Source organism: Nicotiana tabacum, chromosome 5 (assembly GCF_000715075.1).
Source record: "Nicotiana tabacum cultivar K326 chromosome 5, ASM71507v2, whole genome shotgun sequence".
NCBI lineage: Eukaryota > Viridiplantae > Streptophyta > Magnoliopsida > Solanales > Solanaceae > Nicotiana > Nicotiana tabacum.
The window spans coordinates 98,311,622-98,335,454 of NC_134084.1; the positions used below are offsets into that span (position 1 = coordinate 98,311,622).

A 23,833-nucleotide genomic window follows, 5' to 3' on the forward strand; every position below is an offset into this window, starting at 1 on the left:
TAATTTTAAACTTCGATTGATATGGGATTCAGCTTTTTTTGGAGTCTTATAATATTCTTAACATGTGTTAAGACTCGATTAGAGCACATGATAACACTATATTTTACAAATACAGATAATGTTGAGTTTTGGATTGTTGAGTTTTTGTTTAAGATGAAATAGTCTTAAAATGAGAGTGAATGGGAAATGGGATTTGGATTTGGATTTGGATTTGGATTTGGATTTGATCAAATGATCGATCGATTGATTAATTATTTGGACCAAATTTATTTGTTAATAGTGAATATTAACGTGATATAATCCGTGTTTGTAACGGATGTTTTCCAATCCGTGTATTGTGTTGCATCAAGAAAGCAACAAGATGCCTAGTGCACCTCCCACCATGGCCAAGTGCTCCTCCCACCAAGCAAGTGTTCATTCCACCATGTAAGTGCTTCCTCCATGATATCCTAATGCTTGTTCCACCATGAAGGAGGCGGATTTCTCTCACATGACTGCTATAAATAGAGCAGAAGTTGTAGAGAAAGAAGAACACACCAGAAAAAAACACTCGAAACACTCAGTATACAACTGATATACACTCTGTATATAATTGATATACACTATGTATATAATTGATATACACTATGTATATAATTGATATACACTCTGTATACGCTCAAACTACACTGTGTATACACTGGAAAAACGAATTGCAATCTGATATCCTCTTCAGTAAGAATTCAACATCGGCTATACATTGCATTCCTTCCTATCAGAATTTCCATTCGACTTCTGAGTTCTCCTCCCTCGTTCTGCATTGTTTTAAAACTACAAACAAAGCAACTGTAAGTGTGATTTGCTGCCGAACTTTGCGTTCGCTGAAATACTGGGGTTTGAAGTACCGCTACACCAGTGTGTAATTCGTTCTATCTTGGAAGGAAATAATCCATAACCTTGGGTACTAGGAGGGGATTAAATTCCTTAAGGAAACACTGTGAATTCAGTGGGCTCGAATTAATTTTTGTTTCAGTTATATCATTTATATTTACGTATGTTACTGTTGTAGGTAGCTGATAAAGAGGATAATATATATCTAAGAGTGAAAAAGTTAAAACTTGATCTTCCATCATTCCATATTTATACCAGATAAGAAGTACTATACAGGAAACAACAACAACAAGCTTAAGGAATTTAATAATTTTAATTTCTGTATTTGAGTTACTTTTATTATTCTGGAAACTTAAAACCTTTGTGGTTTTGTGTACTCCCATTTGGAGAGTAAAGCCTTCGTAGCGTTTTGTTGGAGATTAAAATCTACGTGATTTTTCACTCCAGTTTTAAACGTTTATTAAACGTTTGTTTGTGTCATTTTTACAGTAAAAATGGCGAATGACGGAAATCAAGTTGTTCCGATGATGACTGCCAACGCATCGACAAGTCGAACTCCGGTGTTGGCACCGGCATAGAAACCCGAAAAATTTTCCGGGATGGATTTCAAGCGCTGGCAGCAAAAGATGTTCTTCTGCTTGACTACGTTATGTCTACAGAAGTTCATCAAGGAAGATGTTCCTGATCTTCCAGATGAAACTCCAGAGAATGATAACTTTCTCGTGATTGAGGCGTGGAAGCATTCTGACTTCTTGTGCAGGAATTATATTCTTAGCGGACTGGAGGATAATCTGTATAATGTATACAGTGGCGTGGAGACGTCAAAAGAATTGTGGAATGCGCTTGAAAAGAAATACAAAACTGAAGATGTAGGGATGAAGAAATTCGTCGTTGCAAAATTTTTGGACTACAAAATGGTAGATAGCAAATCTATTATTACCCAAGTCCAGGAGTTACAAGTGATTATTCATGATCTACTTGCTGAAGATATATTTCAAATGAATGCTAATGTTGAAAGTAAATTTTTTAGTAATTTTACTAACGGAATTTTCATTGAAGATCTTGTCATCAATGAGGCATTCCAAGTAGCAGCAATAATTGAGAAGTTGCTTCCATTGTGGAAGGACTTTAAAAATTATTTGAAACACAAACGAAAGGGGAATGTCCCTTGAAGATCTCATTGTCCGATTGAGAATCGAAGAGGATAATAAAGCTGTTGAAAGGAGAGGCCGTGGAAATTCAACAGTAATGGGAGCAAATATTGTTGAAGATAACAAAAAGAGAAAGAAGGCTTCTGGTCCGAAATACAACCCAAGCAAGAAGCGGTTCAGTGGAAACTGCTACAACTGTGGGAAAACCGGACACAAATCGATAGAGTGTCGTGCTCGGAAGAAAGACAAGCAAAGGGGTCAAGCAAACATGGTAGAAAAGCATGATGATGTTGATGACTTGTGCGCCATGCTTTCTGAATGCAACCTGGTAGGAAACCCAAAGGAGTGGTGGATTGATTCTGGAGCCACTCGCCATGTTTGTGATGTGAGGGAAGCATTTTCTACATATGCTTCTGCTGGACCCGAAGAGACGCTCTCTATGGGAAATGCTGCTACAGCAAACATTGAAGGATACGGTAAGATATTTCTCAAGATGACTTCTGGCAAGGTCATGACTTTGAACAACGTCCTTCATGTTCCCGAGATTAGGAAGAACTTAGTCTTTACTGGACTTCTTGTAAAGCACGGTTTCAAGTGTGTTTTTGTATCTGACAAGGTAGTGATTAGTAAGAATGAAATGTTTGTAGGAAAAGGTTACCTTACTGAGGGCCTTTTCAAACTGAATGTAATAGTTGTTGAAACTAATAATAAAACTTCAGCTTCTTCTTACTTACTTGAGTCAAATGATTTATGACATGTACGTTTGGGTCATGTCAATTATAAAACCTTGCGAAAAATGATTAACCTGGAAGTATTGCCTAAGTTTGAATGCGAAAAATCAAAATGTCAAATATGTGTGGAATCTAAGTATGTTAAACATCCTTATAAGTCGGTTGAAAGGAATTCAAATCATTTAGACTTAATTCACACAGATATTTGTGACATGAAGTCAATACCATCTCGCGGTGGAAAGAAGTATTTCATAACTTTTATTGACGATAGTACTCGATATTGCTATGTTTACTTACTTAATAGTAAAGATGAAGCAATAGACGCATTCAAGCAATACAAAAATGAAGTTGAAACGCAACTTAACAAGAAAATCAAAATGATAAGAAGTGATAGGGGTGGTGAATATGAATCTCCTTTTGAACAAATATGTTTAGAATATGGAATTATTCATCAAACAACAGCCCCTTACACGCCCCAATCTAATGGGATTGCGGAAAGAAAGAATCGTTCATTAAAGGAGATGATGAACGCATTGTTGATAAGTTTTGGTTTGCCACAGAACTTGTGGGGGGAAGCCGTTCTTACGGCCAACCGAATACTAAATCGAGTACCCCATAACAAAACACAATCCATTCCATATGAAAAATGGAAAGGAAGGAAGCCCAACTTGAATTATTTTAAAGTGTGGGGGTGTTTGGCAAAAGTGCAAGTTCTTAAACCCAAAAGGGTAAAAATATGACCGAAAACAGTTGATCGTGTTTTCATAGGATATGCGACTAATAGTAAAGCATATCGATTTCTGGTTCATAAATCAGAAAATCCCGACATTCATAATAATACGGTTATAGAATCAGATAATGCTGAGTTCTTTAAAAATATATATCCATATAAAAAAAGAATGCGAGTCGATTGGTGAAGGATCTAAACGACCTCGGGAAGAAATAAAAGAAAGTACATTTAATCAGGGGGATCCAAGACGTAGTAAACGTCAAAGAACGTCTACTTCGTTTGGACCAGATTTTGTGACTTTCTTATTGGAAAATGAGCCTCGAACATTTAAAGAAGCTATGTCTTCTTCGGAATCATTGTTCTGGAAAGAGGCAGTCAATAGTGAAATAGAATCCATATTGAACAACCATACATGGGAATTGGTTGATCTTCCTCCTGGAAATAAACCTTTGGGTTCTAAATGGATTTTTAAGAGAAAAATGAAAGATGATGGCACTATTGATAAATTTAAGGCAAGACTTGTTGTCAAAGGGTATAGACAACGAGAAGGTCTTGACTACTTTGATACATACTCCCCAGTTACAAGGATTACGTCCATACGGATGTTAGTAGCATTAGCTGCAGTGTATGGTCTTGAAATTCATCAAATGGATGTTAAAACGGCCTTCTTAAATGGAGAGTTGGAGGAAGAAATTTACATGGAACAACCTGAAGGGTTTGTGGTTCCATGTAAAGAAAATAAGGTATGTAGACTTGTTAAGTCCCTCTACGGACTAAAACAAGCACCCAAACAATGGCATGCGAAATTTGACCAAACAATGTTGTCAAATGGTTTTAAGATAAATGAATGTGATAAATGTGTGTACATTAAAAATGTTCCAAATCACATAGTCATTGTTTGCCTATATGTGGATGATATGCTGATAATGAGTAATGACATTGCCAACATAAACGCTACTAAGCGTATGCTCAATAGCAAGTTTGATATGAAGGACTTGGGAGTTGCAGATTTAATTCTGGGGATTAAGATCCAAAAAACTCCTCAAGGTCTGGCATTGTCACAATCTCATTATATTAAGACAATAATTGAAAAATTCAAGCACTTAGGCTTTAAAGTTGCAAAGACTCCAATTGACGTGAATCTTGCATTAGCAAAGAACAAAGGCCAAAATATATCACAATTGGATTATGCTCGTGTGTTGGGATGCTTAATGTACATCATGAATTGTACATGACCAGATATAGCTTGTGCTATAAGTAAACTAAGTCGATACACGAGCAATCCAGGTCAATCTCATTGGATGGCAATGAAACGAGTTTTGGGATACTTAGAACATACCCAAAACTTTGATTTGCACTACAGTAAATATTTTGTGGTGATTGAAGGATATTATGATGCAAATTAGATCACCGGTTCAACTGACTCGAAGTCCACAAGTGGATATGTATTCACTATTGGTGGAGGAGCGGTATCTTGGAAGTCGTCCAAACAAACATGTATTTCTCGCTTTACAATGGAGGCTGAGTTCATAACCTTAGATAAAGCCGGTGAAGAAGCTGAATGGCTCCTGAATTTCATGGAAGACATTCCATTTTGGCCCAAACCGTTGGCACCAATATGCATACACTGTGATAGCCAAGCGGCAATTGGAAGGGTTGGGAGCGTTATGTATAATGGTAAATCTCATCATATACGACGAAGACATAAAACCGTTAGGCAACTTCTCTCTAGAGGAATTATCACGATTGACTATGTAAGTCAAGTGATAATGTGTCGGATCCACTTACAAAAGGCCTAACTAGAGAGGTAGTTGAGAAATCATCGAGGGAAATGGGACTATGGCCGAGAACAAGTCATTGTGGCGGTAACTCTACCTAGAAGACTAGAGATCCCAAGATCTAGGTTCAAGGAGATCAAACAAAGTTCATTAATGACGGTTCAACATTGTCAACAAAATTTTTTAGTCCATTCTCGTGATGAGACAATGTTCAGTACCAAGGATAAAACATTAAGGCTTTTTAATGATTTCTAAATTTGATACAGGGTATATCAAATAGTGTATCTACGGGATGACACGTTTAGGAATCACCTATGTAAGTGTGAAGTGTTAGCCGCTTCAAGGAGAATTTGCAATTCTCTACGCACTTATGAAACCAGGCAGTGTTCATTGCTGAAACGAACACAACAATGAGAACCAAAGACGGTTAAGGGATTGATTGTGTGACTTATGGTTATCTAGGAATACACTAAAGTTCGACGGTTCAAAGATATCAAATCTACCGATTGACCGAGTATATCCGACATAAGTTCACTACGGAAAGTTCAAAGGGAAACCTACTTATCCAGATGCAATTAATTCTTGCTTGCAAATCACACAAGTTTTTCATGCATACTTTCGTGATATAGTCATTCCTCATTCATGTGGGGGATTGTTGAGTTTTGGATTGTTGAGTTTTGGATTGTTGAGTTTTTGTTTAAGATGAAATAGTCTTAAAATGAGAGTGAATGGGAAATGGGATTTGGATTTGGATTTGGATTCGAATTTGATCAAATGATCGATCGATTGATTAATTATTTGGACCAAATTTATTTGTTAATAGTGAATATTAAGGTGATATAATCCGTGTTTGTAACGGATGTTTTCCAATCCGTGTATTGTGTTATACCAAGAAAGCAACAAGATGCCTAGTGCACCTCCCACCATGGACAAGTGCCCCTCCCACCAAGCAAGTGTTAATTCCACCATGTAAGTGCTTCCTCCATGATATCCTAATGCTTGTTACACCATGGATGGGGCGGATTTCTCTCACATGACTGCTATAAATAGAGCAGAAGTTGTAGAGAAAGAAGAACACACCAGAAAAAAACACTCGAAACACTCAGTATACAACTGATATACACTCTGTATATAATTGATATACACTCTGTATACACTCTGTATACACTGTGTATACACTGAAAAAACGAATTGTAATCTGATATCCTCTTCAGTAAGAATTCAACATCCGCTATACATTGCATTCCTTCCTCAGAATTTCCATTTGACTTCTGAGTTCTCCTCCCTTGTTCTGCATTGTTTTAAAACTACAAACAAAGCAACTGTAAGTGTGATTTGCTGCCGAACTTTGCGTTCGCTGAAATACTGGGGTTTGAAGTACCGCTACACCAGTGTGTAATTCGTTCTATCCTGGGAGGAAATAATCCATAACCTTGGGTACTAGGAGGGGATTAAATTCCTTAAGGAAACACTGTGAATTCAGTGGGCTCGAATTAATTTTTGTTTCAGTTATATCATTTATATTTACGTATGTTACTGCTGTAGGTAGCTGATAAAGAGGATAATATATATCTAAGAGTGGAAAAGTTAAAACTTGATCTTCCATCATTCCATATTTATACCAGATAAGAAGTACTATACAGGAAACAACAACAACAAGCTTAAGGAATTTAATAATTTTAATTTCTGTATTTGTGTTACTTTTATTAACGAAAATTATATGAGTGTTCGTCGCTACCTCCCGAAATTCTAGTGATATCCTGCAGATATTGAAGCGACATGTGCCACTTCCATTTAATGCTCGAGGTACATAGCACAATTCGATTAGCTCTGCAGTTTACAATGGTTTCCTTAGGCCCTGACGGCTATATGACTTCGAAGTGACAGTTCTATGTGAGGCTCATGATGACATATTTCTCCTATGAATGCGGAGTCCTCAAACCATTCTTACTATTTTATTTTTATCAATTCATCTTTTTTCTGGCCCGCTTTTTTTTTACTTTATTTTCTTCGTCACAGTCATGACTTCTCAAAACATTGTTCCTTTTGCGTCTTCTAACCCTGAAGTTTCTCCTCATCAGGCTATTATAATCAACGAGTTACCAAACATTGAAGCCCCTGTTAGGGCTAGGAGAAGAGAAGGAAGACTTCACCGTCTTGGTTCCATGGCGAGTAGGGAGTTTCTCTACTACTAGGCCTTCTTTCAAGAATAAGAAGTAGGATAAATCGGGGGTGTTGCAGCACCTATAGGCGAACCCTTATTTTCTGAGATTATACCCAAACAATTCAACTTTGCTGTTGATTGCGCCCAATGGAACAAGATGGGTGGTCAGAAGGATGGTCGTAACGATCATGTTGACAATTACCCTTCTATTATCAAACCACTATATATATTTCATTGTTCTAAAAGATTACCATTGGAAATCAAATTTCCTTATTGAAACTTCTTAAGATAATGCGCGAAAAACCAGCTACCATGAAGGCTACTCATTCATGTGCACATACTCGTTTACTCTCGGGCTCCAACCCGCAATTGACCCAGTGATTGAGGAGTTTTGTTGTTATTTTAATATCCGCTTAGCTCAAATATGCCCGATAGTTTGAAGAGTTGTGACTTGCCTCCTTTTCTTATTGAATTTGGTTTCGGTAAACTTCACTCTTTGCCATCATCTTTATCTTAATTCTCCTAAGCTTTTCCGTGCTGGGGTGTTTACCCTTAATGCTCGAAGTAAACGATCGAGTTATTGTTGATTCCTGAGATGATCATGACCAGCGGTGGTATAGCAGATTCGTAGTTATATTCTCATTCGAGAACTGATTGAGCCTGGTGATCATCGTTCCCCGATAAGTGAAATTACGCTCGTAAGTTCTCCTTTATATATATAAATAATAGCCACCATGAAAATAATTGGAGAAGTCTCAAATTTTTATGGCTGGGTTGCATAAATGTTATCTTCTGCACCTATGGAGATGAGAACCTGGAAGTACATTTATGAGATTTCTGAGTGGACATGCGTCTTTCATTGTATTTTTGCAGGGTTTGGATTTCGAGGATCTCATCCTCGAGTTTCGGTTGATAGGCTCGTGGTTCCATGAGTGCATTTTGAAGTTGGCTGTTCTGAAGAGGAAAATCAAAGAAATTCCTGACTCCGAGCAAGAAGTTAGGTTCGTCAATCCCACTAATACTTAATTTTGCCTTGCTAATGAGACTGAGGAAGCCCCTTTTTGTTGTGGTAGAAGATGATATTGATACGCCGACTATTGAGTCGGTTGAAGACTTGTCTGAAGCTGGTTTTGGTATGAGGACCAAATTTCTTAAGTTCAACGTTCTATGCTTCCCCTCTTCTTCTTTAACTTTGGAACCACTTTCCGATGTTTCTACTCTCCCGTGCTTATTTTTGTCGCTATAAGTGATGAAAGCCATATTTCTCTGTTTATTTCACAATTTTTTTCTTAAAAATAATTTACGTCGTACCAAACACACCTATAGTATGCTAAACTTTATCGAAAATTATTGTAATAATCTTTTGCAAGTAGTCATCCAAAAATGTTTATATGTAAATATACAATGTCTGGTAGTATAACATAGATATGTTTCTAAGTAAACTGTATTTTATTTTATATATTATTTTCTAGTGTCTTGGGAGTCGGTAGATCCATGTAATGTATTTACGAGTCATGTGAGTTGTTACAATACTTGACATACTGCACAACTGTGTATAACGTACAAAGTATGCACAACTGTATATAACGTACAAAGTAGAGGATCTTACGAACACTGTTTTTTAGAGAATATAAGTAGAAACATATTCAAAGACAATGGCTTCTCCATTTCAATACTCACATAATTCTTTTTTCTTTTTTCAGATGAAAAATATTTTTGATGTGTTTTTTAATAATTCACATAATCAAACACTAGCAAATAATCTTCAACAATTGAAAAAAAAAATCCACTATAGTCAATACATGCTTTACGTTGTGGAACTAAGATTGCTCCCAGTATTCAATATTTCAAGTCCAAGAAGTAACTCTACCTACTGAACTTTCCAAGCAATAGTATTGGAAAAAATAACTATTCCTCTAAACAAGAAAGAAAAAGAAACTTGAACAAAAGCAGAAGCAGATAGCTACTGCATCAGTTATAAATAATATAAAGTCTGTACACACCCTTTAATTAACAAATAAATGATTGACAAAAGTGACCTCAATACACAATGAGTTAGGAAATCAAAGAATTGACCTGACTGCTGATTTTCAACTACAGTAAAAGAGAGAACTCAAAAAATATCACTCTTCAAGCAGGCATCACAAAGTGAACAAAGAAACCAAGAACACCAAAAACTTGGTTCTGAGAAAAGCAGACAGCAAAATGAAAGTACCAATCAAAGCAATATGTACCCATATATTGTGGATATCTTGGTTCTAGAAGAGATCAACTTTCTTTTTGTGGATATCTTGCTTCCATTTAGGCAACTTATAGAAAGCTTCTTTTGTCATTTCTAGTACTGACTTGAATTCCTCGTCAGAAAGATAAGCCTGAGAATCCATCAATAAAAATAAGAAAAAGGAACTGACTTTCATCAGAATGTAGGAATGTGAACAATACTTGAGCACAAACCTCTCTCCGTTTAAAATCAATCCCACTGACAGGATTTTCAGATTTAGCCTTCAGTCTTTCATAGCTAAATGTAGTCTGACTACTATCATTGCCAGTCTCAACCTGTTCTGGTTCAAGCTTCAGTTCCACGTCCTCTCTATCAGTCTCTGCAGGCTCAACTGTTTCGATCTCCTTGTGTTCTGGAACTTCTTTAGAATCTTCAATCTCAGCAGTAGAAACTTCATTCCCTGTTCGGCAGAAATAAGAAAAAAGCGTTCATATATATCATACTTAGCAAAGAATTTTGCTTTAAAGACAATTAAGTAATGCTGGTCAGCCTAAAAGTTGAAATTTCCAACGACTCTATGCTAGCAAGTAGCACCGGTTTCTCATCAATAATCTTTCATTGAAAACTAAGAGTCATCAATTTCTATTGGTAACACTTTTAGATCATCAAATAAAGAACACGATGAAAACATACATCAATGCACATATATAGACATGTATGTATATAAATACGGCGTACCTAGTGACATACCAATGACTAAAGCTTAGTAATGTCTTGTCTGAAATAATAAAATATAAAATAGGAAGCACTTTTAAAGTACACAGAACACACACTAATAGAGGATTCACAGCATACAATCTGATTGGAAAGGGAAGGATCTGGAAATAGCTGTATAATAGAAGTGCAAGAAAGATTTTTATACCAGAGGCAATAGCATCTACTGATGAAGTTCTACTTAATCGGAGAGGAGAGCCGCCCTCAGGTGGCTGCTTCTTTTCGGCACTAAGAGCAGAAGATAAAGCAGCTATTGCAGCTGCTCTTTGTGAACCCGGACTTTTCCCAGCAGACCTTGGCGCAGAACTGGATTTTGCTGGAGATGATGAACTAAATGCAGAGTTCAAAGCAGCCAAAGCTGAAGCTCTTTGGGTTGCTCCACCTTGATTTGTCCCATTGGACCTTTGCTGATTCAGAAAAATAGACCAAAAGGTCTTATATAAAATGCATGGAAGCTTGGACAAATAATATGTTTCACAAATTTGGTTGGTTGGAAGTCAAAGCAGAATCAACATTTCCACAACTAATAACCATGATAGTACAGTTCTAACAATATCGTAAAGAGAACCAGTGACAGAAATATGAAGCTTTCGGAACTAGGAATACCAACTGAAAATGTAACTAACTTCGTTGAATATGGTTCTAGTATGGACAGCTTAAGTTGGAGGAAAGCATGATAAAATGATGATATGTTGATCTCTGAAAGAAATAGTATTAATTAGAGTTTGTGATTCCTGAAACTCAGATGATTTGAAATGTCTATAATGGAAAATATTTGCACAGAAGCATAAAAAATTTATGGGGAAATACATCTTGCTTTTATGAAATATAGTTACCGCTGAAGCATGACCGACCCCAAAGAGTAGCATAACCTTCTTTTGGAACGAGTTTCCATGTGCCTGGTTAAATAGGTATGTTGAATAACGTATGTCAGAATCCTTTACCAGAACTAGAAAACATTGCAGGATATTTGATGAGACAAAATATAGATGTCCGCTAGCAATCGAGAAGTTGCTCAGTAATGAGGACCAAATAAAAGTCGGTTGACCTAACTACACGGCGCAAATTGGATTTTCCCTTTAATACCATACTACAATAACTATGTCTCAGTCCCAAACATGTTGGGGCATTTAACACTATAGTGCTACTGCAAATTTCTTCCTACCTTTCTATAACAAAATCCTTTTGCATATGACAGGTTTACATCTTTTTTTATTCCCAGTATATCAATAGCAATTTATTGTGTACACCAAGTATCTTTTACTGGCTTGCGTCTATGGTTATTAGTTTAAGGACTTTCTTCTTTGCAATTACAATATTTGCTTATTACAAGTTTGGCTCGGTCTCTGGCAGTTTATGCTATGTACTAGCTCTTGTACCATCTATAACACACTAGGCAAATTCCATATCGGAAAAAAAACACGGGCGAAATGCTAGTATATAAAGAAATAAGCCTTAGATCGTAGTGACGTGTTCCAATTTGGGCGAGCTTAGGCCCAAAGCGGACAATATTACTTGTAGACTGGTTTGTGCATATGATATCAGAGGCATTTCGCGTGCAATACTGGGTGATGGTGGGATAAACCTCAGCGTTCAATTGAGTTTGGAAATCTCACAAAATACGGGAGAGACACTGGGTATATAAAGAAACAAGCCTTAGACCTAGTGATGCTTGTTGAAACCACACAAGCTTAGGCCCAAAGTGGAGAATATCACTAGTGGACTGGCTGTTACACCATCTTCCAAGTTCCATCCACCTTCCAAAGTTTATAAAAAGCTTAAAAGATGATCGATGCAACGGTTTCATATTGATAAATGGACCTTGGGCCTAACTCAATCTTAAAAGCTACCTTGTGAGGTAAGGATTGCTCAAGACTATATAAAGATACCTTCCCATCCCTTAGTGGCTGATGTTATTTAGATGGTGTCATGAATGTCATATCAAACTTTATATAATAAAGTTCCGGAACAAGATGACCGAAAGAGGGATTTAGTCACTTACAATAGCTTTAGCAGGATCCCAGGAGAAAAATGTTGTAAAGAAGCAAGGTTCATTTCCTTCCGTGACTTTATACAGTGGAACATTAGGAGACAACCCTTCTAAAGATGCAGCTATCTCGATGTATTTCTGCAGGACTTCAATGGTTAGTGAAGCATAATTAAGAACAGAAGAAAACACACTTCTCAAATGTCTATGATACCGTGTATTACCTGTCCAACTTCAAAAGAACTTTGCTTTTCTTTGGGATCTGATGACTGACCAACCCAAACAAACACTTCGGCATGTGTATCAAGTAATAAAACATCCTCAGTCGATAAATCATCTTGAGAGAAGTTGTAGATTTCTTCAATCTATCAAATGAGTAAAGCAAAAATTAAACCAGATATACAAGCTCTTCATGCATTAAAAAGCTTAATTTTGTATTCTAGGACCTTACCTCAAATTTTCCTGAACATCCACATATTTGCATGAAAATCAATGGAAAAGATAGTTAGCGTATAACACTTTTTGTTTACCAAAAAAAAAAAAAGAGATATCTAACAAAGTTAAAACACACTTTCTTATTTGCAATCAAGAATCTTATGACATTAAGAGATCACGGATGCACCTTCATTAATTGAATAAGCAATCAAATGGGGATCTCTGGCGACCTCTGAAGCTACTTTCTTGCTGGTGTAACTTTGTTTTCCTCCAAGAGCAAACCAGAAAGTTGAGCTCTCTGTTCCTTCTTTAGCGTGTTTCACAGTTACTCCTGGCTGAGTTGAAGAAAACCAATAACAATCAGACAAACGCAGCATAAACTAGGACAAATAGGATACACTTAGATAACGGACAATCAGGACATATGTCAGGTGGAGAGGTGTTTGTGCAATCATTTCAAACTTTACCACTGTTTATTTGGAAAAAGTTCAGTATAGTGGGTACTATGTTTCATTGCCACACTGGCTATATAACTGGAGGTTGTATTTAAAGGATTTGGGTCACTGAAGGACTTGTATCACAACCTAGTGACCATAATTTGATCGAACTAGGTTCTTAAATTTTTTAATGTGTTTTCTTCAGTGTGTTTTAAGGAAATCACATTTCACATACGCGGCAACATCTTATCACGTGGAAAACAAGGTTTTCGTCAAAAAAGCTGATTGCATCCTCATCAGGCACCAACAGAGATAAAAACGCAAATCCCATGTAAAACTGCATAGCCAGATTTTTAAAACACATAACATGGAAAGCCAGATCTTGACAGTGGAAATATCAATATTAGGCCATTAAAGCACTTTCACCTAAAACAATTACTATCTATATTACATATCCTAACAATTTTCGTCAAGGAATGATAAATGGGACACCCTTACCATTCAGGGTAGGTAACCATCTTGCATAGTGTACTTAAATTGTTAGGCCCTTTTAATTTGAGAAAAACAATGAAGAAAGAAGAAATACATTTTAATTACTATCCATGTCGCAAATTCTTAACAGTCGTCAAGGAAGAATAACATGATCCAATCTTTCCATTTAAAGTCGGTTATCACCTTGTATAGCAGAACTTAAAAGATCAGGCCTTTCTAAGTTGAAAGAACAATGAAAAAGAAAGCATGCTCTCAAATTCAAGAAAAGTTCCCACCTTTAAGAATTCTGTAACTTTTGCTGCTAATTGCTGCTGCTCATAGGTACTCTGGTTTCCATGCCAATTAAATACTGATGAGCCAGATTGCAGAAGAAAACACTCATTAGAGTTCAGTGAAGTTGCCACCTGACAGAGTTTAGAAACAAGAAAATAAAATAAGTAATCCAATTTTTAAATTTTCTAGCATAAGTTCACAATAGAGTTCATCATTATTGTTGGGTGCGAGAACAAAGGCTCACATTGGTAGCTGAAAAGATTGTGAAGCTACATATAAAGTGTAGAATTACTCTTAATAGTGTGAGGTCTTTTTGGAAAATAGTTCGGGTTTGGTCCAAAGCGGACACATCAAACCAGTAAAAATAGCACGGTATAGCTAGTTTTCTCGGACTGATCATTCAAAAATAGCCAGCATTTACGAAGTCAATGAAAAATAGCCACTATTTTGCGGCAACAGAGACCGGTCCAGCATAATATACTGGAGTTCGGTGCACCTGTGATGAACTCCAGCATATTATGCTGGAACGGTATACTTTGCTGACTCCAGTATAATATACTGGAGCACCGGTGCTCCAAACTCCAGTATATTATACTGGACAATTATACTTGCTGGAACTCCAGTATAATATGTTGGAGTTCAAGCATACTCATGCTGGAACTCCAATATAATATACTGACGTATTTTCCGGGTTTTAAACAGTGTTTTCGCTTAGATTTATCTTTACATGAAAAGTGGCTAAATTTCGATTACTTTTGAAACTGGGCTATTTTTGAACGACCAATTGTAAATCTGGCTATTTTTGAATTTCTCCCATCAAACCATGTTAAGAGTATCTTTGGCCAATTGAGCCCAACAACCGTTATCAGAGCCCAAATTAAGATTGGGAAGCTACATATTAGGTGTAGTGTTACTCTTAATGATGGGAAGCCTTTTGGATAAAATCGTGCAGGCTTGGCCAAAGTGAACAATATCTATTTTTGGCTAGTTTAGCCCAACAATAATAAAACAATATGAACATGGCAAAGAAATTCAAAAATAACCATATTTACAAGTGGTCATTCAAAAATAGTCACAGTTTCAAAAGTAATCGAAATTTAGCCACTTTTCATGTAAAGATAAATCTGAACGAAAACACTATTCAAAATCCAAAAAAATACTTTAGTATAATATACTGGAATTATACTGGAACTCCAGTATAAATTCCAGTATATTTATACCGGTCCAGCATAATAAAATGGAGTTCGGTGCTCCAATCTCCATTATATTATACTGGAACTTTCCGCGTGTTGAAGTTCCAACATAATATGCTGGAAGTTCATACATAGGTGCACCGATCTCCAGTATATTAGGCTGGAACTTTCCGTGTTGCAGCAAAATAGTGGCTATTTTTCAGTGACTTCGCAAACGCTGGCTATTTTTGAATGACCAGTCCGAAAACTGGCTAGCCCGTGCTATTTTTACAGTGATGGACGGAAACACATACCCTAGATATAAAGAATGAACATATCAGCCTCAAACTACTAAAAAGATTCATAAAATCAATTACATAGTAGCCCAAAAAGAGAAGAAATCTAGAAGGGTTGATAAGCATACAACATCAACTTGAACTGCTTTGTTGTTATGCACAGAAGTTCCAGATAATCGAATCAGTGCCACAGAATCAGCAGTGTAGGTTTCATCATTCAGGCCTTTGTCGGAAATATAATTTTTATATCCAGAGCTTAATCCACCCTGAGAAAACGATAGAAATTCATTACAGTTATTAAATATGACAATTTACATTCTACAACAATAGCCCGAATTACACTGCATAACCGGTACCTTAAGGACCAACATGGGCTGGAAGATTGCAACAAATTGTGGCGGTTCTTTCCCTTGATATACGCGACCCTGGATAATGTTACAGGTCATACTAAAACTTCATACAGTTTTCTAGAGAAAAGAAGTGTCAAGAAGTAATACCAGCACTGGTCTCCCTTTAAGTGAATTGCACATTGTACTGGCCAATTTTGCAGCCGTATTTTGATCCTCCTGAATCCACAACGTACAATGGACTGGATAAAGCCTTCAAATTTTGTCATATACATGAATATAAAGTAGAAAGGACGACAATGTAGAGATAAATAGTCCATCAATCCTAACTTCACTTTCTATTTTAATCCCTTCTGCTTCACTATTTCTGCTTTCGCTAAAAGGAAAAGTTTATCAAACTCCAAATATTCAAACTAAGATAAACTACTATTATAGCACTATATTACTTATCTGTCGTACCTGACATTCTTCAAACGTAATACCTTAATATTATGCCTTTCAATTTTCAACTATTGTACTAGGCATTTCAACAAAATTTATTTTCTAGATCTCTGTGCTAGTCAGATGAGTCATAAATATAGCAAGTATATATATATAAAACTAATTTACGAAGGACGAAATTCTTATATGATGGCATTACATTTCACTTCAGTTTCCTTTCTCCACCTTTTCGAGTCTACAGCAAGGAGAAGAGAAGAGAGATTTTACAAGGTCATCCAAATAGATCCTATTTGAATACATGAAAATAACAAGAGTATGTGGACCTTCATTTCTTATCACTATTTATGAGCATACAATTTTTTATAAGTAATTAAAATTAAAATAGAAGAGGGGATTTTTATCCCAATGTCTACATGGCATGCCAATTGAATTACTAATAACAAGAAAAGATGTGTAGGCCCTTATATTGCAGTGACAATCTACATTACCTCAATGCTATCCTTTCCAATCCACCAGGATAGATAATAATCTTCTTTCCTTTCATTAGAGTGGTATGTGTAAAGAACTATATAGCAATCTCCACTGTAGAATTTACCAATATCATCTCCGGGCACAGTGCTCTTTGCACTGCCGTTGATACGCCAGACCTAGTAAAATCGTACGTTTTTAGCGAAGACCAAGCAAGCAATATCAACAGACGAATTATAATCAAAAGGATATCATAATGATGATCAGACCTCTATTTTTCCACCCCCTTCAAGCAACGGCGGGACTTCCTCATTTGCAGGAGTATTTTTGCTACCACCTTTAACACCAACCCCTTGTTGCTTCAGCAAAGCTGTATAAATGCGACAATGTCAAATAAAACTGCTTCCAACAAACATGTATCAATTCTACAAGTTTCAAACTAATCTACCTGCTACTTTTCCTCTTCCCTCCTCAGCGGCTGGTACAGACCCTGAAGGCCAAGAGTCAAAGCTGGACTTGAATGAGTGTGTTTCATAGCCTTGAATAAGTCGGGTTACATGTGTTGACTTTGGTCTATTTTGACTGGTAAGATACTCCTGTGGATAAATTTAGTCAATTAGTCATGAGAATTTCACCATAAAAGAAAATTCTGGAGTTAAAAGCTATTATTATTCTACCTCTGCAGCTTGAATGGCAGCTTTCCTCTCTTCCAATTGAGTTACACGGCCAACCCAAATAAATACCTCAGCACCACAATCCAAAAGATAGCATTTATTGTTCTCTAAGCTAGATTTTGAAAGTTCACCGTCCACGGGACTGACTTGACCATCAGTAATGCTACAAAAAGAGGAAAAAGTTCAACTTTAGCACCAACACCAGCAAAAGGTTGATTTAAAAGTTCAATGATGAGAAAGTAGCAAGCACTAGGGATATAATAAACACAGATATGCAAATATATTATAAAAATTAACTAGACCAATTCAAGTATAAAGATCCTCTTTAGTGGAAAGAAGTACTATCCAACAGTAAAAGGTTAGCCAAGGATGTTTTGAATACTTTGTATTAAGTGTCATAAGCTAGAGACCATAACATTACCACTATAATTACAGGCAATAAACAAGAACTTTACCTAATTCGTTCATGTCCATCTGATGGAATAATATAAATTGGCTTAACTTGATGGAATAATAGTTATGTAGCTCACAGTAAAGACAGGTATAGAACAGTAGAATTCAACGATACCTATAAAGTTTTGCAGGTGTCTTCTCGGGCACAATATCATCTTCACTAGCAACCTTTTTGCCAATTGGAGCAAAGCCACCAAAGAGCACCCAGAACGAACCGGAATCCGACTCAGCTTGTAAATTTCCATCATCTGGGGTATGCAATAGATATAAGGAGCAGTTCCACATGAATACAATAGAATATTAACGAAGTACAGAAAAAGGTCTGAAGCTCTTCATTAGGACCGAAACATGACATATATATCAAAAACAGATATATATGAACTCTGTCGGATTTATTTTGTCCCTTATTCTAGATGATTGAATCATTTGAGGCACATACTATACAAATCCATAGCATGTAGACACACTAAATTTTATGCATAATTTAGGAACACTGTTTCTAAAAGTCTTGCTTTAACTTTGACAATTAAATTTACCAAACTTCAGAATGAATCTGACCCATAATTTTCTAAAGCAAAAAAAATCATGGTACGAAGTATAAAATACTATAGAAATCTGCCAAATAGATATGCTTTAGCTGCAGAAAATCCAAATAGACTAAGAATATTTGACGGCTAGAAAAAGAATTTCAACAACAAACTTAAACTACAGCAATTTAACTGGGATAGAAGGAGTATAATAAATATGTATTACTTGCTTACTTCTTATGTTTGAATTTCCGAGGCTTGTACTTACCAACAATTGCAACATCACACGTCCCCTCGTGATACTTGTCCTTCAAGAACGGAATAACTTCTAGTGCTTTGGCCCTCTCCTGGATGTTAGAATTTGCACCATTGAACTGATATATCTTGTCTTTAGAGTCCAGAATGAACACATCATCATGATTTAGAGAGGACCGGGAAAATGGGACCTGATACAAATCTCAGCTTAAATAAGTAATCTTCAACCACAACTGAACTAGATGACATATTCTAAACAAGCTCATGCAGTAAGTTTTTTATGCTTCTGTACCTGCTTCATCCTGACAACGCGTTTACCCTTGCAGATATACAACCTTGTTTCAAATTCTTCCTCTTCTGGTTTCTTGAATCCAGACGCAATACCACCTTCCAATGGTATAATGCATGGCTTAAAGTATGATAAAAATTTGTCAGATTCATGACCTTGGATTTCCCTATGCTGTACTGCTCGCCCTCCAAGAATCGCATCAAGCTCAACAGTTTTGATAGCTGCAGTTCCAGCTTCATCCTGACATAGCATCCACATTTTAGAAACTGGAAAAGAAAATTATAAATCTGCTTGAATAGCTGCTAAGAATGAAGATTGATTTCACACCTGACTAGTATCCTTTCCAAGCCAGAAGTGTATATCATAAATATAAGAACCTCCCTTGCCTGAAGTTGTCTGCAATTATAGATGAACATGTGATAGGAGTAGGAATATTAGACATGAATGAAGCTTTTCTCCCTAGATAAAGGAGGTACATGTAAAGCCAAAGATTTTTGCATCTATGCACCTGCAAGACGATGTAAGAATCACCCGAGTAGAATTTACCATATTCAGACTTCTGCAATGGAACTGGTTGGAAATCCTCAATTCTCCAAATTTCGGTCCCTCTAGATAGAGTTAAGCTCAACTCTAATGTCTGGAAAGTTTCTATAGGCCACGTTCGGCAGTAAAACAATTAACATAACTCTCAAGTTAAAAAATTTCCCGCAGCTATATTTGGCAGTGGAAATAATGAACATAAAAGGTGCAGAACATTTACAGGAAAAGCTCGGTGTACCCCTTATTTATTTTGTTTTTTATAGGTCTTCAGCCTACCCTCCATAAAGGCAGGGTGCTGAGAAAATCCCAACAGTGTTTCAAAACTGATCAATACTCATTTCAAACTTACTTCCATGTAACTAATCAAGAACCACATTTTTGCAGCAAAGGATACATTCTCTGATCCGCACCCTGAAATGCAGGTTCTAAGGCTTTAACAGAGTTAGGCATGATGCAAAATCTTTCCTGTTACAGCTTCTTTTGAGGAAGAAAGAGAAACTAGATTGTTGAGCTCCTAAGTTCTGAACACCAACTGCACAGAAAAAAATGGACATGAGCAAGATTAGCGTTAAGTATAGAAAAAAACTTCATTACCATATCAGCAACAAATTCAGGACTTCATTAAATAGCCAGCACACCAAATATCATCTTCATGTGTGTGTGTATACAGAAGTGAATCTTCACTGTAGGAAACATCTGAAGCCATGATATAGTTCCAGTTCCCAACTTGTCCTCATAAAACTTATTCTTGAAGGTACCAATTGTCGGCCCCACTAATTCAGTCAAAATCTTCATATATTAGCCTCAATCACAGTCAACAGAAACAGTAACAAGTAACAACAACAGAGTCTCAATCCTAACTAGTTCCAGTGGCAAAATGAATACTCAATATCCCCTTTGCTCCACTTGGTCCTGTTTCATATCAATACTCGATATGTTATCTTTAGAAACAAATTAGGGGCACTTTAACACTAGAAGTTCCCTACATTTTCTACTAATATACAACTCTCTAAGCACGCTAAAATAATTTCTGAAAAGTACTAGACCTAATACAACTTACCAATCTGACTAAACTTTAATCAAAGTACTTTTTGTAGCATAACTGGATTTTTAGAGATAGTGTGCTTTTTCAGACAAGTTTCTTCACATGATTATAGGTATACTTTATCCCTTTTTAATACTTCCAATCATCATAATGTCACACTTATTGAGTGGTACATTTGGAATTCTACGTAGAACATGGTCAAACCATCTCATGCGACCTTATCTCTTTTTATCCTCATGTATATTACTTGTACCTTCCATCAATTATTACATTTTTGATCTTGTCTAATCTTCTACCTTACTTTCAAGAGCGTTTCTAGAAGTTCGAGCTTTTAATTGACCCATCACATTCAACAGTAGCCTATAAAAGTTGATACTTTCAATTAATCCACCAGTAAATGCAGGTAGGGGGAGAATGAGTCACGGGCCAACTCATTGCGTCCACTATTGAATAACCCTGGCCTGGTAGGAGAAAGAGATCCCCTTCAATAAATATGCATGACCCTGAAACCTATCTAGGAATTTGGTTGTGTCTTTATTGTTCTGCAATCTGATATATTCTTTGTCATCATTCCATCCAAATTCCAATAAATTTAGTCCAATGTAGGTCATTTAAGCATTTAAGTTCTTTCATTCTTCAGAATGTCATTTATACTGCAGATATGGATTAATCTGCTCCTCAGCCGGTTTAGAAAAGCCAGACAAGTTTCCAAGAATAGGGCTCTCAGATTCCTAATGTGTAGTTGCTATGCTATGTTTTGGGTGCGTATGGCAACGGTAAAGCTTTATTTACACCCACCCCACCCACCCCCCTAAAAAAAAAGAAAAAGGCTAAACTAATTTGCATTAGAACTCAAAGCAAGGGAAACCATATTTTTATCACCCTAAAATGCACCCCCAACAACTAATGATCTATTGTGAGATTACCTAATAACTAATGTTGCTCAAACTCTCCAAAATGCTGCCGCATCCGTGTCGGATCCTCCAAAGTGTACTACTTTTAAGGATCCGACACGCACCTGGTTGCATTATTGGAGAGTTCAAGCATAGCTAATAACCACAGCTGCATGGAACATTTAGCTAGTAAAACACCCTACTTCGAGAATTAGACTCTAAAACCACAAGAAACCCTCAAAACTAGCATTAAATATCAAGAACCAATTTCAAAAGATTGACAGACCAAACATATTCTTCATATCAAATGATAATTGCTTAATCAATCAATACATAAACTTAGGTAATGAAGAAACCACATCATTACTCATTAGATTAACATAAACAAGACTAACATTAACCAAAAAACAACAAAAAAAACAAAAGGGCAGAAATCATAACAACAAACTCTAAACAAAAAATTATATTAAAATGTAGATATCAAATAGAATCCAATAAAACAAGAAATCAACGAGAATTAATCAAAATACGGGAAGAGTCAAACGCACCTCAGGAGATCTTTGTGAACGTGTTGATAGAGAGAGAATAAAGAAAAGGGTACAACAGAGGAGAAGACGAGCTGGCAAATATAAAAGAGAGAGAGAGAGAGGAAAAGGGAGGGAATAATAATTGCAGTTAATGGGCTGCAATGTTTTTCTTTTTCCTTCCCTTTCTCTCTCTGTCTAACTTTTTGAGCCTTTTGAGATTTGATTGCAGAAAATATGATACTCCCTCCGTTTCAATTTATGCGAAACTATTTTTCTTTAGTCCGTACAAAAAAGAATGACTTCTTTCTTTATTTGGAAACAATTTACCTTTACACAATAATTTATAGCCACAAAAAATATATGTGCCTCATTTTACATCACAAAATTAAAAGTCTTCTCTCTTTTCTTAAACTCCGTGCCGAATCAAATTGGTTCACATAAATTGAAACGGAGGTAGTAATTCTTTTGCAGACAGAATATGCGGAAACGAAGAAAGGCGTAATATACTTTCACAGAGAGGGAAAGAAAAGGAGTTGAATGATAATGATGGCGTTGACGAGAGAGATGAAAAAGATTTTACTCACTACACTTACTAAATTTAGACAAAGATCAGGTTTTAATAACAACATAGACACAAAAAGTTGATTTATTTATTGAATCAAAGCAATCTTTAAATACAAGTGACAAACCAATTCCCTAAACTAACTCCTATTCCAGAGGAGGATTAAATTACTTGCTAAACAAACTCCTTGAATAAGGAGATTTATTTGAGAAGATAAAGGAATAACAAAATCCTAACTACTAGCTAAAGACTTGGTCAAAACGGTAAGGAAAGCAATAAAGTAGCTTATGGTTAACTTATGCTCTAATACGCCCCCCTCAAGTTAGGCAGTGTGTAACTACGCCTAGCTTGAATAAGTGCCTGTCAAAGGCTGGCTTTGGTAACGCTTTGGTGAGGGTATCCGCGAGCTGATCTGCAGTATGAATATGAACAATGCGAACTTGATTCTGTTGGACTTGCTTGCGAACAAAGTGAAAGTCCACCGCAATGTGTTTCATGCGGCTATGGAAGACTAGATTTTCGCATAAATAAGTTGCACCAACATTGTCACAGTAAATGGTTGGTGCTTGTGGAATTGAAACATGTAGTTCATTTAGCAGATTCGTCACCCAATTTGTTTTAGCAAGTGCATTTGCAACCGCTCGATACTCTGCTTCGGTTGATGAGCAAGCAACTGTTCTTTGTTTCCTGGATGACCAGCTCACAGGATTTTGGCCAAAAAATAGTATATAACCAGTAGTGGAGGCTCGATCACTCGCATCTCCAGCCCAATCCGCATCAGAATACATGTGTAGCTTGAAATCGTTGTCTCTTTGAATGTGAAGACCAAACTGAATTGTTCCTTGAAGATACCTGGGTACTCGTTTGAGTGCTTTCCAGTGTAGTTAAGATGGGGAGTGCATAAATTGAGACAATTTGTTCACTGAGAAACTTATGTCTGGACGAGTGAAAGACAAGTACTGTAGTTTTCCAAGAACTCTCCTGTAGCGAGTGGCATCAGTTGGTTCCACTCCATCATTTTGTTGAAGCACTTCACTGGAACTCATTGGAGTTTTTGCGGAATTGCAGTCTTTCATATTTTCTTCAGAGAGGATTTCACTGATGTAGTTGGATTGCGATAGAGTAATTCCATCTGCAACACGAAGCACCTCAACTCCGAGAAAAAAGTTAAGGTTTCTGAGATCCTTAATGGAAAAACGGCCAGCAATACAATATATAGCCTGATTTACATATGAGCTATGGCTCCCTGTGATGATGATATCTTCGACATAGACAAGCACATACAACACGCTGTTCGACAC

At 36.5% G+C, this 23,833-nt stretch overlaps 1 protein-coding gene across 1 annotated transcript; it reads right to left on the reverse strand.

Annotated features, from left to right (window-relative positions):
- Nucleotides 1-9,363: 9,363 nt before the first annotated feature.
- LOC107800296 (villin-2) lies at nt 9,364-22,159 on the reverse strand. The gene is made up of 22 exons (XM_075253853.1): nt 21,992-22,159; nt 19,900-20,037; nt 19,474-19,573; nt 19,293-19,361; nt 18,969-19,205; nt 18,690-18,867; nt 18,010-18,142; nt 17,445-17,604; nt 17,216-17,363; nt 17,037-17,137; nt 16,788-16,946; nt 16,009-16,077; nt 15,868-15,936; nt 15,640-15,777; nt 14,046-14,174; nt 13,021-13,176; nt 12,631-12,771; nt 12,422-12,547; nt 11,256-11,318; nt 10,568-10,826; nt 9,879-10,105; nt 9,364-9,796 (listed from the first exon to the last, which is right to left on the reverse strand). The coding sequence occupies exons 2-22, from the start codon at nt 19,953-19,955 to the stop codon at nt 9,683-9,685; spliced, it is 2,832 nt and encodes a 943-aa protein (XP_075109954.1). The 5' UTR covers nt 19,956-20,037; nt 21,992-22,159; the 3' UTR covers nt 9,364-9,682.
- Nucleotides 22,160-23,833: the final 1,674 nt, after the last annotated feature.